We start from the raw sequence: 15,926 nt of genomic DNA, 5'->3' as shown, positions 1-15,926 counted from the left end.
TCCAGCAAGGCTGGCATTAATCCAAAAACACAAAATAATAAATGTTGCAGAGGCTGTGGAGAGATTAGAACACTTCTACACTGCTTGTGGGAATGTCAAATGGTACAACCACTTTGGAAGTCGATTTGGGCCTTCCTTAAAAAGCTAGAAATAGAACTATCATATGATCTAGCAATCCCACTCCTTGGACTAAAGCCTAGAGAAATAAGAGCCTTTACACAAACTGATATATGCACACCCATGTTTATTGCAGCACTGTTTTCAATAGCAAAAAGATGGAAGCAACCAAGGCGCCCAACAACAGATGAATGGATAAATAAATTATGGTATATTCACACAATGGAATACTACGCATCGATAAAGAACAGTGAGGAATCTCTGAAACATTTCATAACATGGAGGAACCTGGAAGGCATTATGCTGAGTGAAATTAGTTGCAAAAGGACAAATATTGTATAAAACCACTATTATAAGAACTGGAGAAATAGTTTAAACTGAGAAGAAAACATTCTTTTGTGGTTATGGGGGGGAAGGGGGCAGGAGAGGGGTATTCATTAATTAGATAGTAGATAAGAACTACTTTAGGTGAAGGGAAAGACAACACACGATACAGGGGAATTCAGCAAAACTGGACTAAACCAAAAGCAAAGAAGTTTCCTGAATAAACTGAATGCTTGGAAGGCCAGCATAACAGGGTCGGGGTTTGGGGACTATGGTTTCAGGGGACATCTAAGTCAATTGGCATAATAAAATCTATTAAGAAAAACATTCTGCATCCTACTTTGAAGAGTGGTGTCTGGGGTCTTAAACGCTAGCAAGCAGCCATCTAAGATGCATCAATTGGTCTCAACCCACCTAGATCAAAGGAGAATGAAGAACACCAAGAACACAAGGCAATTACGAGCCCAAGAGACAGAAAAGGCCACATGAACCAGAGACTACATCATCCTGAGACCAGAAGAACTAGATGGTGCCTGGCTACAACTGATGACTGCCCTGACAGGGAACACAACAGAGAACCCCTGAGGGAGCAGGAGAGCAGTGGGATGCAGACCCCAAATTCTCATAAAAAGATCAGACTTAATGGTCTGACTGAGACTGGAAGGATCCCGGTGGTCATGGCCCCCAGACCTTCTGTTGGCCCAGGACAGGAACCATTCCTGAAGCCAACTCTTCAGGCATGGATTGGAGTGGATTATGGGTTGGAGAGGGATGCTGGTGAGGAGTGAGCTTCTTGGGTCAGGTGGACACTTGAGACTATGTTGGTATCTCCTGCCTGGAGGGGAGACGAGAGGGTGGAGGGGGTTAGAAGCTGGCGAAATGGACACGAAAAGAGAGAGAGGAGGGAGAAAGCGGGCTGTGTCATTAGGGGGAGAGTAATTGGGAGTGTGTAGCAAGGTGTATATGGGTTTTCGTGTGAGAGACTGACTTGATTTGTAAACTTTCACTTAAAGCACAATAAAAATTATAAAAAAAGAAAATATAGCAAGAGATACATAACTCAGGAAGTGAAGAAGCCCAGGACAAGTGTTTTCAAAGGAATATAAAAGAAAAGTGGGGAGGAGGGGCCAAGATGGCCGACTAGGTAGAAGCTACCTCGGATCCCTCTTGCAACAAAGACTTGGAAAAACAAGTGAATCGATCACGTACATGACAATCTACGAACCCTGACCATCAAACACAGATCTAAAGAGTGACAGAGACTGAGAACAAATAACCACAGGGAAGCAGCGACTCTTTTCGGAGCCTGGAGCCAGCATCCCAGTCAGGAAACCATGGCGCTGGGCTTTGGACTGGGCACAGGGTTGCTGAGCAAGGCATCCTGAGATGGTGGAAGCACGGGGTGCAGCCCTAGCCCCCAGAATTGACCTCGGGGGAAGCCCAGCCATGGCACGCAGGCAGCGCAGCAATGAGGCTGACAGGAGGAGAAGTCTCTGGGAGGCAGCAACTGGTTTTGGAGCCAGGAGTGCGGTGTCCCAGCCGGGGAACCTTGGCGCTGGGCTTTGGACTGGGAGCGGAGGAACTAACCATGGCTTCTGGGACAGCGCAAGCACGGGACACGGGCCTGACCCTCGGGAGCAATCTCTACCCAGCCAGCGCACACAGTTGACACGCCCCTCAGGAATCTCAGATAAAAGAGTCATCTCAAGCAAGATAAGTAACTTTGTCTATATTCTGGGGTGCTACTCTTTCCTATTTATCTGAACCCTCCCCTCCCCTTCTCAGGCAGCTTCATTAACATTGGAATTTCCTGAGCCAGAGAGTGAACTGCGCTGTGGTTTTTCCTCCTTTTTTTTTTTTTTTTTTGGTCTTTCCCTAACCACTGTCCCGGCCTGAGAGAAGCAGCTACAAAAAACCCAGGGACCAAAAATCCTTCCCTAATTGGACTAAAAACACAGAACCAGCTCCAGCCAAGCATATGTGATCCACACTCTTGGGCTTTCATCCGTACAGGGAACAAGGTGGCTATTATAATGCAAAGGCATTCCTGATAGGGATCTGACTGTAACTGTTTTAGCGGATTGCTGTAAGACAAGTTTCCCAGGTCTGATATCTCTGCATATTCAACAGAGCCCTAACTGACCGACAACAGGGAACTGAGGGCTGAAGCTCCCCCCAGACCACCTAGCCTCCTGCCTTAGGGGTCTAAGGAGGGTGACATCTACCAATCTGTAGAGGTACTTGCATTGGGGGCCTAAGGTACAGCTGCAGAGCCCACCCACCAAGGTGCTTTAGAAATAGAGACACACCTACCTCACTGACACTTGGGGGAAGCCTGTCAGCATCATGCCCCCCCCCCGGAGTGTGAACCCCTGCTGCTACTACAATCTGGTGCACACAACTATCACCACTACTTCTATAGGTGGATAGGTGACAGTCTGCACCACACACTTGATGACCCAAAATCAGATTCTACTCAAGAATAGTGAATGCACTCAGGCTTATGTATCTGGTAACAGCCCAAACCAGCTGGTAATAGGACGTGAGTCAAGGGCTACAACAATCAAGACAGTGCAATCTAGTAGCCCATCTACGTATATTGAAAGAAAACAAAACAAGATAAGACTCAGTGAGCAAATATACAATAAATCACTACAATATCTTAGTGATGGCTCGGAGGCAGCAGTCGATATCAAACCACATAAAGAAGCAGACCATGATTGCTTCTACAACTCCCCAAACTAAAAAATCAAAATCTTTCCCAAATGAAGATACAATCCTGGAATTGCCAGATACAGAATATAAAAAATTAATTTACAGAATGCTTCGAGACATCGGAGATGGCCTCAGAAATGAAATAAGGCAATCTTCAGAAAAGCCAAGGAATACACTGATAAAGCAGTTGAAGAACTCAAAAAGATTATTCAAGAACATAGTGGAAAAATTAATAAGTTGCAAGAATCCATAGAGAGACAGCATTCAGAAATCCAAAATATTAACAATAAAATTACAGAATTAGACAATGCAATAGGAAGTCAGAGGAGCAGACTCGAGCTATTAGAATGCAAAGTGGGAGATCTGGAGGACCAGGGAATTGACACCAATATAGCTGAAAAAAAATCAGATAAAAGAATTAAAAAAAATGAAGAAACCCTAAGAATCATGTGGGACTCTATCAAGAAGAATAACTTCCGTGTGATTGGAGTCCCAGAACAGGGAGGGATAACAGAAAACACAGAGAGAATAGTTGAAGATCTGTTGGCAGAAAACTTCCCTGACATCATGAAAGACGAAAGGCTAGCTATCCAAGATGATCATCGAACCCCATTTAAGACTGATCAAAAAAGAAAATCACCAAGACATATTATCATCAAACTTGCCAAAACCAAAGATAAAGAGAAAATTTTAAAAGCAGCCAGGGATAAGAAAGAAGGACAGGACATCCAGTAAGAAGCTCAATAGAGACACGGAAGACCTATTTGCTACAATCAACCAACTTGACCTCATTGACTTATAGAGAACACTCCACCCAACTGCTGCAAATTATACTTTTTTTTCTAGCGCTCATGAAACATTCTGTAGAATAGACCACATGTTAGGTCATAAAACAAACCTTTGCAGAATCCAAAAACATCAAAATATTACAAAGCATCTTCTCAGACCACAAGGCCATAAAAGTGGAAATCAATAACAGAAAAATCAGGGAAAAGAAATCAAATACCTGGAAAGTGAACAATACCCTGCTGAAAAAAGACTGGGTTATAGAATACATTAAGGAGGGAATAAAGAAATTCATAGAATGCAACGAGAATGAAAACACTTCCTATCAAAACCTCTGGGACACAGCAAAAGCAGTGCTCAGAGGTCAATTTATAGTGATAAATGCACACATACAAAAAGAAGAAAGAGCCAAACTCAGAGAACTGTCCCTACAACTTGAACAAATAGAAAGTGAGCAACAAAAGAATCCATCAGGCACCAGAAGAAAACAAATAATAAAAATTAGAGCTGAACTAAATGAATTAGAGAACAGAAAAACAATTGAAAGAATTAACAAAGCCAAAAGCTGGTTCTTTGAAAAAATTAACAAAGTTGATAAACCACTTGCCAGACTGACTAAAGAAATACAGGAAAGGAAACAAATAACCTGAATAAGAAATGAGATGGGCCACATCACAACAGACCCAACTGAAATTAAAAGAATCATATCAGATTATTACAAAAAATTGTACTCTAACAAATTTGAAAACCTAGAAGAAATGGATGAATTCCTAGAAAAACACTACCTACCTAAACTAACACAATCAGAAGTAAAACAATTAAATAGACCTATAAGAAAAAAAGAGATTGAAACGGTAATCAAAAAACTCCCAACAAAAAAAAAGCCCTGGCCAGGACGGCTTTACTGCAGAGTTCTACCAAACTTTCAGAAAAAAGTTAACACCACTACTACTGAAGGTATTTCAAAGCATAGAAAATGTTGGAATACTGCCTAACTCATTCTATGAAGCCACCATATCCCTGATACCAAAACCAGGAAAAGACATCACAAAAAAAGAAAATTACAGACCTATATCCCTCATGAATATAGATACAAAAATCCTCAACAAAATTCTAGCCAATAGAATTCAACAACATATCAAAAAAATAATCCACCACGACAAAGTGGGATTTATACCAGGTATGCATTTTTTTTTTTTATGCAAGGCTGGTTTATTAGAAAAACCATAATGTAATCCACCATATAAATAAAACAAAAGACAAAAACCACATGATCTTATCAATTGATGCAGAAAAGGCATTTGACAAAGTCCAACACCTATTCATGATAAAAACTCTCAGCAAAATAGGAATTGCAGGAAAATTCCTCAGCATAATAAAGGGCATCTATCCAAAGCCAACAGCCAACATCACTCTAAATGGAGACAGACTGAAAGCATTTCCCTTGAGAATGGGAACCAGACAAGGATGCCCTTTATCACCGCTCTTATTCAACATTGTGCTAGAGGTCCTAGCCAGAGCAATTAGGCTAGACAAAGAAATAAGGGCATCCGGATTGGCAAGGAGGAAGTAAAATTATCTCTATTTGCAGATGACATGATCTTATACACAGAAAACCCTAAGGAATCCTCCAGAAAACTACTGAAACTAATAGAAGAGTTTGGCAGAGTCTCAGGTTATAAGATAAACATACAAAAATCACTTGGATTCCTCTACATCAACAAAAAGAACATCGAAGAGGAAATCACCAAATCAATACCATTCACAGTAGCCCCCAAGAAGATAAAATACTTGGGAATAAATCTTACCAAAGATGTAAAAGACCTATACAAAGAAAACTACAAAGTACTACTGCAAGAAAGTAAAAGGGACCTACATAAATGGAAAAACATACTTTGCTCATAGATAGGAAGACTTAACACAGTAAAAATGTCTATTCTACCAAAAGCCATCTATACATACAATGCACTTCCGATCCAAATTCCAATGACATTTTTTTAATGTGATGGAGAAACAAATCACCAACTTCATAGGGAAGGGAAAGAAGCCCCGGATAAGTAAAGCATTACTGAAAAAGAAGAAGAAAGTGGGAGGCCTCACTCTACCTGATTTTAGAACCTATTATACAGCCACAGTAGTCAAAACAGCCTGGTACTGGTACAACAACAGGCACATAGACCAATGAAACAGAATTGAGAACCCAGATATAAATCCATCCACATATGAGCAGCTGATATTTGACAAAGGCCCGGTGTCAGTTAATTGGGGAAAAGATAGTCTTTTTAACAAATAGTACTGGCATAACTGGATATCCATTTGCAAAAAAATGAAACAGGACCCATACCTCACACCATGCACAAAAACTAACTCCAAGTGGATCAAAGACCTAAACATAAAGACTAAAACGATAAAGATCATGGAAGAAAAAATAGGGACAACGTTAGGAGCCCTAATTCAAGGCATAAACAGAATACAAAATATTACCAAAAATGACGAAGAGAAACCAGATAACTGGGAGCTCCTAAAAATCAAACACCTATTCTCATCTAAAGACATCACCAAAAGAGTAAAAAGACCACCTACAGATTGGGAAAGAATTTTCAGTTATGTCATCTCCCACCAGCGCCTGATCTCTAAAATCTATATGATTCTATTAAAACTCAACCAGGAAAAGACAAGCAACCCAATCAAGAAGTGGGCAAAGGATATGAACACACACTTCACTAAAGAAGATATTCAGGCAGCTAACAGATACATGAGAAAATGCTCTCGATCATTAGCCATTAGAGAAAGCAAATTAAAACTAGGATGAGATTCCATCTCACTCCAACAAGGCTGGCATTAATCCAAAAAACACAAAATAATAAATGTTGGAGAGGCTGCGGAGAGATTGGAACTCTTATACACTGCTGGTGGGAATGTAAAATGATATAACCACTTTGGAAATCTATCTGGCATTTTCTTAAAAAGTTAGAAATAGAACTACCATAAAAAAAAAAAAAAATTAAAAAGTTAGAAATAGAACTACCATACAACCCAGAAATCCCACTCCTCAGAATATACCCTAGAGAAATAAGAGCCTTCACACAAACAGATATATGCACACCCATGTTTACTGCAGCTCTGTCTACAATAGCAAAAAGCTGGAAGCAACCAAGGTGTCCATCAACGGATGAATGGTTAAATAAACTGTGGTATATTCACACAGTAGAATACTACCCATCGATAAAGAACAGTGACGAATCTGTGAAACATTTCATAACATGGAGGAACCTGGAAGGCATTATGCTGAGTGAAATTAGTCAGAGGCAAAAGGACAAATATTGTATAAGACCACTATTATAAGATCTTGAGAAATAGTATAAACTGAGAAGAACACACACTTTTGTGGTTACGAGGTGGGGAGGGAGGGAGGGTGGGAGAGGGTTATTTACTGATTAGTTAGTAGATAAGAACTACTTTAGGTGAAGGGAAGGACAATACTCAATACACGGAAGGTCAGCTCAACTGGACTGGACCAAAAGCAAAGAAGTTTCCAGGATAAACCGAATGCTTCAAAGGTCAGCGGAGCAAGGGCGGGGGTTTGGGGACTATGGCTTAAGGGGACACTTCTAAGTCAATTGGCAAAATAATTCTATTATGAAAACATTCTGCAATCCACTTTGAAATGTGGCCTCTGGTGTCTTAAATGCTAACAAGCGGCCATCTAAGATGCAGCAATTAGTCTCAACCCACCTGGATCAAAGGAGAATGAAGAACACCAAGGTCACACGGTAACTATGAGCCCAAGAGACAGAACGGGCCACATGAACCAGAGACTTACATTATCCTGAGACCAGGAGAACTAGATGGTGCCCGGCCACAACCGATGACTGCCCTGACAGGGAGCACAACAGAGAACCCCTGAGGGAGCAGGAGATCAGTGGGATGCAGACCCCAAATTCTCAAAAAAAGACCAGACTTAATGGTCTGACTGAGACTAGAAGAATCCTGGCAGTCATGGTCCCCAAACCTTCTGTTGGCCCAGGACAGGAACCATTCCCGAAGACAACTCATCAGACATGGGAGGGACTGGACAATTGGTAGGAGAGAGATGCTGATGAAGAGTGAGCTACTTGTATCAGGTGCACACTTGAGACTGTGTTGGCATCTCCTGTCTGGAGGGGAGATAGGAGGTAGAAAAAAAAAAAATTTTTTTTTTTTTAGAAACTGACAAAATTGTCACGAAAGGATGGACTGGAAGGGCTGACTCATTAGGGGGAGAGTAAGTGGGAGTATGGAGTAAGGTGTATATAAGCTTATATGTGACAGACTGACAATTTGTAAACATTCACTTAAAGCTCAATAAAAATTATTAAAAAAAATAAAAGAAAAGTGGAAGGGGAACTAACATTGAATTATTATAACGTAGATGTTTTGCTGAGGTCTTCCGGAATTTGTTAGTTCCTTTATAACTGAAACATGATGAAAGTAAAACTGCAACAAATCCTACTATGAAGGACTTTCATTGGTTCTGAAGCAAAGCTTTTCCTCCCCCAGTCTCTGCAGAGTAACAGCTACTCTTCTTCCTTTGCCTCAATTCACGCTCTCTGGTAGTCTCTATTCTGACCACTCGCTATCGATGCTGTCCCTATGGATTTTCCTCGTATCTTTGGCTTGGGTTTGTAAGTTGATTTTTCTCCTTTCTTATCTTGTCATTGTGCACTGTCTCCAGGGTCAGCCTTTCCAAGTGCCTCTGATTTCTCTCCCTTACTTTGCAGATGGAAACACCGAAATGAGACTATCTCAGGATCAACTCTCCTCTACAAGAAGACCAGACAGAACAGTGCACATAAGTTGCAAACTGTCTGGAGTTCCCTTGGAGAATGCCATTGTGCACTGGTATCAACAAAAAGAAGGGGAGCCCCTGAAACGAATCCTTTATGGCTCCTCCAAGGATTACAGGCAAGACCAGCCCAATCCTCGCATGGAGATGGATGAGAAAGGGAACGGTGTCTTTTACCTGATAATAAATAAAGTCACTAAGGAAGATGAAGCCACATACTACTGTGCCTGCTGGGATCTCACAATGCCACAGAGTCAGAAGGGACCTGTACGAAAACTTTCTCTGTAATAACCTTGGACCTGCTTTAATGTTCTTAATCATATGCTGTGGGAACAGAAAGAGACCTTAGGACAAATTTAGCCTAACATTCTTTTTTTTTTCCCCCATTTCAGATGAGGAAGCTGGGGCCCAGAGATGACAAACGACTTGTCCAAAGCAAGTTAATCACAGAGGTAGAGCTACCCTTCTCCATTTCAGATTTCTGGTTCAGTGTCTTTTCCTGCCTCTCTTGTGGCCAACGTTGAACTTCTTTTAGCAAAATCTTATTTCTTTCTTTCTAAAGACAAATATAACAATAATGTCTTGTCTTCATAAGTAATGACTCCAGAACTCAATGAGGTCTTATATTTAGGCAAAGTATATGACCACCACATAAAGCATGTGACACTTGGAAAGTGAATAAAGGTTGGCAGAAAAGGACTCCAGCTCCATCTGCCTTCATGTTGTTTTCCCTCAGCCACTTAATCCTCTTCAGTTGTGTAGCCTTCCTTCTGTTCTGAAATCCCCAAAATTGAACTAGTTTCCCTGGCCTGCATCTCAAACACATGAATATAGGAGATAGGGGTTGGTCACTGCGTGAATGTACATGTAAACTCTGTACTACTTCCAGAAGGTATACAGAAGGACCTGTAGAACCAAGGCCCAAATTTCATCCTCTTTACTCTGAAATTTGAACCAGTTTTGACTGGATGGCTACACACTTAACTCAATGTTTGACAGCCCTTGCCTACATCCTACTTTTTAGTACGATGCAGGCCTTTTTTCTGTCCAAGGTCTTATCAGACACATCTTTCAAATAACAACAGTAGCAACAACAATACCTACATCAGTACAATATAGCTGCATTCTTTTCTTCTTGGAAGTCTAATGAGTAGTCAAATAATTGATTTCAATCCTACTCCCTCACACAAATCCCTATAGCCTGTAGTGTTTTCTCCTGAAAACGCTTACCTCAGTAAATGGCACCACTATCTAACCAGTGGCTTAAGCCAAAATCTCACTTGCAACATAAAAAACAAGGATATGTCCTGTTACTTCTTCTCCCCAAAATACACTCAGAATATGTCTTCATATTTCTACTGCTGTCACCATAATCCGTCTTTTCTAGATTGGGCTACTTGGTCTGTTTATTTCCATTCTTGCCTCTTCAAAGTTCATTGTCCACCTAACAGTCAAATTATATTTCAGTTGTATACATATATATATATATATATATGATTACAAAATATATCTTTTAAGTATATACATAAAAAATTTATATATATATAAATATATATACACACATATATAATTATAAACTCTTAAAACTTTCTAATGAGCTTCCATTGCACTAAGAATAAAACCCAAAGACTCCACAACCTATGAAGCCCTATGTTAGCCCCTGCCAACTTTGCCGACCTCACCTCACTCTGCTCTCCTTATTGCTCTCTTAGGCTTCAGCCCCATGGGTTTGTTTCTTCTGTTCTTCAAACATGACAAGTTTTTTCCACCTTAGGAACTTTGCAAGGTCTAGGCCTTACTCTCCAGGGGCCAGAGTGTAAAAGTCATTATTTACCTTCCATTAGGCACTAGAGAATTTAGAGAAAATCTCAAGAATAGATTTGACACATTGAAAAGCAATGGCCAAAGACCATACGAGTTGTTTAATGACATCAGGGACATCATACATGAAGAAAGCAAGAGGTCATTAAAAAGACAAGAAAGAAAGAATAGACCAAAATGGATGTTAGAAGAGACTCTGAAACTGGCTTTTGAACATTAAGTAGCTAAAGCAAAAGGAAGAAATGATGAAGTAAAAGAGCTGAATGGAAGTTTTCAAAGGGCAGCTTTAGAAGACAAAGTAGAGTATTATAATGGCATGAGCAAAGACCTGGAGATAGAAAACCAAAAGGAAAGAATGTACTCCACATTGTTCAAGCTGAAAGAACTGAAGAAAAAATTCAAACCTTGAGTTGTAATATTGAAGGATTCTACAGGGAAAATATTAAACGATGCAGGAAGTATCAAAAGAAGATGGAAGGAACACACCAAGTCATTATACTAAAAAGAATTGGTTGATGTTCAACCATTTCAGGAGGTAGCATATGATCAGGAACAGATGGTACTGAAGGAAGAAATCCAAGCTACACTGAAGGCTTTGGTGAAAAACGAGGCTCCAAAAATTGATGTAATACCATTTGAAATGTTTCAAAAAACGGATGCACCACTGGAAGTGCTCACTTGTCTGTGCCGAGAAATTTGGAAAGAACAGCTACCTGGCCAACCAACCGAAAGAGATCCATATTTTTGCCTATTCCAAGAAAAAGTGATCCAACTGAACACAGAAATTATCAAATGATATCATTAATATCACATGAAAGTAAAATTTTGCTGAAGATCATTCAAAAGCTGTCGCTGCAGCACATTGACAGGAAACTGCCAGAAATTCAAGTTGGATTCAGAAGAGGATGTGGAATGATAAATATTGCTGATGTCAGATGGATCATGACTGAAAGCAGGGGATACCATAAAGATGTTTACCTGTGATTTATTGATTATGCAAAAGCATTCAACTGTGTGGATCATAACAAATTATGGATAACTTTGCCATGAATGGGAATTCCAGAACACTTAATTGTTTTCATGAGGAACCTGTATATAGATCAAGAGACAGTCATTCTAACAGAATAAGGGGACACTGCATGTTTTAAAGTCAGGAAAGGTGTGTGTCAGGGTTGTATCCTTTCACCATGCCTATTCAGTCTGTATGCTGAACAAATAACCTGAGAAACTGGACTATATGAAGAACAGGGCATCAGGATTGGAGGAAGACTCATTAGCAACCTACATTATATTATGCAGATGACACAACCTTGCTTGCTGAAAGTGAAGTTGACTTGAAGCACTGACTCAATAAGTTCAAAGACCACAGCCTTCAGAATGGGTTACACCTCAACATAAAGAAAACACAAATCTTCACAAATGAACCAATAAGTTAAATCATGCTAAACTTAAAAAAGATTGAAATTGTCAAGGATTTCATTTTACTTGGATCCACAATCAACTCCCCTAGAAGCAAGAGTCAAGAAATCAAAGGATGCATAACATTGGGCAAATCTGCTGCAAAAGACCTCTTTAAAGTAGTGAAAAGGAAAGATGTCACCTTGAGGACTAAGGTGCACCTGAAACAAGCCATGATGTTTTCAATCGCCTCATACGTATGGGAAAGCTGAACAATGAATAAGGAAGATCAAAGAAGAACTGATGCCTTTGAATTATGGTGTAGGTAAAGAATACTGAATTTATCGTGGACTGCCAAAAGGACGAAAAAATCTTTCTCGAAAGAAATACTATCTGGTTGCTCCTTAGAAACAAAGATAACGAGACTATGTCTCACATACTTTGGACATGTTATCAGGAGGGGTCAGTCCCTGGAGAAGGACATCACGCTTGGTAAAGTAGAGGGTCAGCAAAAAAGAGGAAGACCCTCAATGAGATGAATTGACACAGCGGCTTCAATAATGGGCTCAAGCACAACAACGATTGTGAGGATGATGCAGGACCTGGCAGTGTTTCGTTCTGCTGTACCTAGAGTCGCCGTGAGTTGTAACCGACCCAACAACACTTAGCAGGAACAGCAACAGGCGTTATAGTTCTTCGTGTGGCAGGGCCAGCAGAGAACTGGCAGTGGAAGGAGAGCAGGTGGGGGAAGGAAGTCCAAAAACCAAACCAAGTCAGTTGCTGTTAAGTCGACTCTGGTTCATGGTGACCCCACGTATTTCAGAATAGAACTGTGTTCTGTAGGGTTTTCAATGGCTGTTGTTGAGGAAATAGATCTCCAGGCCTTTTTTGAGGTGCCTCTTTTCTGGGTGGATTCCAACCTCCAACCTTCCAGTTAGCAGTCGAGCATGTTAACCATTTGAACCACCAAGGGACTCCTGGTGAAGGGAGTAAGCCAGCAAAACTCACTGGGTCCAGAGTCTGGAAGAGGTCCCAGGTTCCAGTACAAAATCTTTGGAAATATTTTTAACTCATCTACTCTTGCTGATAAGGAGCACTCGTCGTGCACTTATTAAGCACTTGGCTGCTAATCGGGAGTTCAGCAGTTCAAACCCACCAGTTGCTCCTCAGGAGAAAGATGTGGCAGCCTGCTTTTGTAAAGATGACAGCCTTGGAAACCCGATGAGGTAGTTGAACTCCATCCTACAGAGTCGCTACAAGTTGGAATTGACTTGGTGGCAATGCAAAAACGTACTCTAGGTGGTGTTTGTGCAGACTATGAGAACTTGCTGAAAGACTAGAGACTTCCAAACACTGATTTAGAATGAAGGCCTTTAAATATTTTTGCTTGAGAACCTCCTATTTTAAAAAAACATATGTACCGTCTTGTGCATTTTGCCATCAAGTCGATTCCAACTCATCATGACCCTATGTGTTATAGAATAGAACTGCTCCAAAGGAATTTTTGGCTGTAATCTTTACTGGGAATTCCAGGACACTTAATTACGCTCATGCTGAACCTGTACATAGACCAAGAGGCAGTCATTCGAACAGAAAAAGGGGGTACTGTATGGTTTATAATCAGAAAAATGTGTATCAGGGTTGTATCTTTCACCATACTTATTCAATCTGTATGCTGAGCAAATAATCCAAGAAGCTGGACTATATGAAGAACTCAACATCAGAATTGGAAGAAGACTCATTAACAATGTATAATATGAGATGACACAACCTTGCTTGCTGTGAGCAAAGAGGACTTGATGCATTTACTGATGAAAACCAAAGACTGCCTCCTTCAGTATGGATTACACCTCAACACAGAGAAAACAAAAGTCCTCACAACTGGACCAATAAGCAACATCATGATAAATGGAGAAAAGATTGAAGTTGTCAAGGATTTCATTTTACTTGGATCCACAATCAGCGCCCATGAAAGCAGCAGTCAAGAAATCAAAGGGCATATTGCATTGGGCAATCTGCTGTAAAAGACCTCTTTAAAGTGTTAAAAAGCAAAGATAACACATTGAGAACTAAGGTGCACCTGACCCAAGCCAGGGTATTTTTCAATAGCCTTGTATACGTGTGAAACCAGGACAATGAATAAGGAAGATACAGTGTTGGAGAAGAATACTGTATATACCATGGACTGCCAGAAGAATGATCAAGTCTGTCTTGGAAGAAGTACAGTCAGAATGTTCCTTAGAAATGAGGATGGAGATATTGCAACTCAGGTAGTTTGGACGTGTTTATTAGGAAGAACTAGTCCCTGGAGAAGGGCATCATGCTTGGTAAAGTAGAGGGTCAATGAAAAACAGGAAGTCCCTCAACAAGATAGATTGACCCCGTGGCTGCAACAATGAGCTCAAAGATTGTGAGTTTCGATCTTTTGTGCATGTGGCTGTTATGAGTAGGAACTGACTCAATGGCACCTAACGCCTAACAACAACCTTTACTGAAACATATCACCAGGCCTTTTCTTCCACAGTGAAGCTGGGTGATTTCAATGTTCATGTTACCAACTGAGCGCAAACCATTTACACCACGCAGGGGTCTTAAATAGGTGAAAAGGATTCAATTTTCACTGTTTTATAAACACTGATTTTTAAAATAAAACAGTTCCAGCATTCTTTCAAGCATACCAAAAAAAAGAAAAAGAAAGAAAACAAACCTATTGCTGTTGAGTCGATTTTGACTCATAGCGACCCTATAGGACAGAGCAGAATTGCCCCATAAAGTTTCCAAGGAGTGTGTGGTGGATTTGAACTGCTGACCTTTTGGTTATAGCCTATGGCTATAGCTCTTAACCACTACACCACTAGGGTTTCCTTTAAGCATATCATGGAATGTAAATTCCACAATGATTTGATTCTTACCACATATTTTTAAAATACACAAATGAGCTCTTCCTTGATAATTGGAAATTGTTATATATTGGTCCTTTTTTGTCCGTCAGCTTAAATTTAATTCAATTTTCATGATTTAACATATTTTTTATATTTTAATTGTTATTTATGTATTTTATTTTCCCTTGACTAAATGTACCAACTAACAGTTCTGAGTGATTTCAAATAGTAAGAATGATAGTAAACATCCTTGTCTTATTTATGATTATTATTTATAGTTTACATAGCATAAAATTCATGTGCTGTAAGTGCACAATTCATTAATTTCTTGTACATTTATATAGCTTTGTAACCATCACCACAACCTGCTTTTAGAACATTGCCATCACTGGAAAAGTTCCCTCAAGCCCATGTGTGGTAAATCCCCACTCCCATCTCAGCCCTAGGGAACCACTAATCTGATTCTATCTCTGTAATTGCCTTTTCTGCACCATATGTAGTTTATTGTGTCTGACTACTTTCATTTATCACAGTGATTTTGAGGAACATCCATGTAGTAGCATGTACTTGTATTTTGTTCCTTTTAATTGCTGAGTGATATTCCGTTATATGGACATAACACATTTTAACCCATTTATCAGTTGGAGAACATTTAGATTGTTTTCAGTTTTTGGTGATTATGAGTAACGTTTTATGAATATATGTTTTCATTTCTCTTGGTGTGGTATGCAGAATTCAAAGATGGTCCTGTCTTCATGATTCCCATACCTATGAAAGCTAGTAGTTCATAGATTAAGTTAGTATGTGATTTTTTTTAATCTCTTGTAGATTTCAGATAATACATTCAGTTTAAGACAGTAGTTCAGCCATTTTTCTTATCAGCGTCTCTGAAATTTACTCATGTGCCAGATTTTATTAAAAGCCTCAAAATTTCTAGAGATAAGCCAATGTGAAAAAATGTATAAATTATTATCTGTTTCATGATGGCAACCAAAATCTCAAATGAAACTAGAGATGTATCTTCATATCTCTTGATGGTTTACCACATTTTGTTGAAG

The 15,926-nt window shown here is 39.8% G+C and overlaps 2 gene segments (V, D, J or C); both read left to right on the top strand.

The window, feature by feature from the left end:
* LOC126081592 (T-cell receptor gamma chain C region C10.5-like) overlaps positions 1-15,926 on the top strand; it is a 74,459-nt gene that overhangs the window by 35,878 nt on the left and 22,655 nt on the right.
* LOC126081802 (T-cell receptor gamma chain V region V108B-like) lies at positions 8,528-9,302 on the top strand. The segment is given in 3 exon segments: positions 8,528-8,606; positions 8,703-9,034; positions 9,160-9,302. Coding segments are annotated over 3 exon segments (507 nt in total).

The sequence above is a fragment of the Elephas maximus genome, chromosome 8, assembly GCF_024166365.1.
Source record: "Elephas maximus indicus isolate mEleMax1 chromosome 8, mEleMax1 primary haplotype, whole genome shotgun sequence".
Classification (NCBI taxonomy): Eukaryota; Metazoa; Chordata; class Mammalia; order Proboscidea; family Elephantidae; genus Elephas; species Elephas maximus.
The sequence above is the reverse complement of the archived record's forward strand: the minus strand, read 5'-3'. Positions and strand labels throughout refer to the sequence as shown.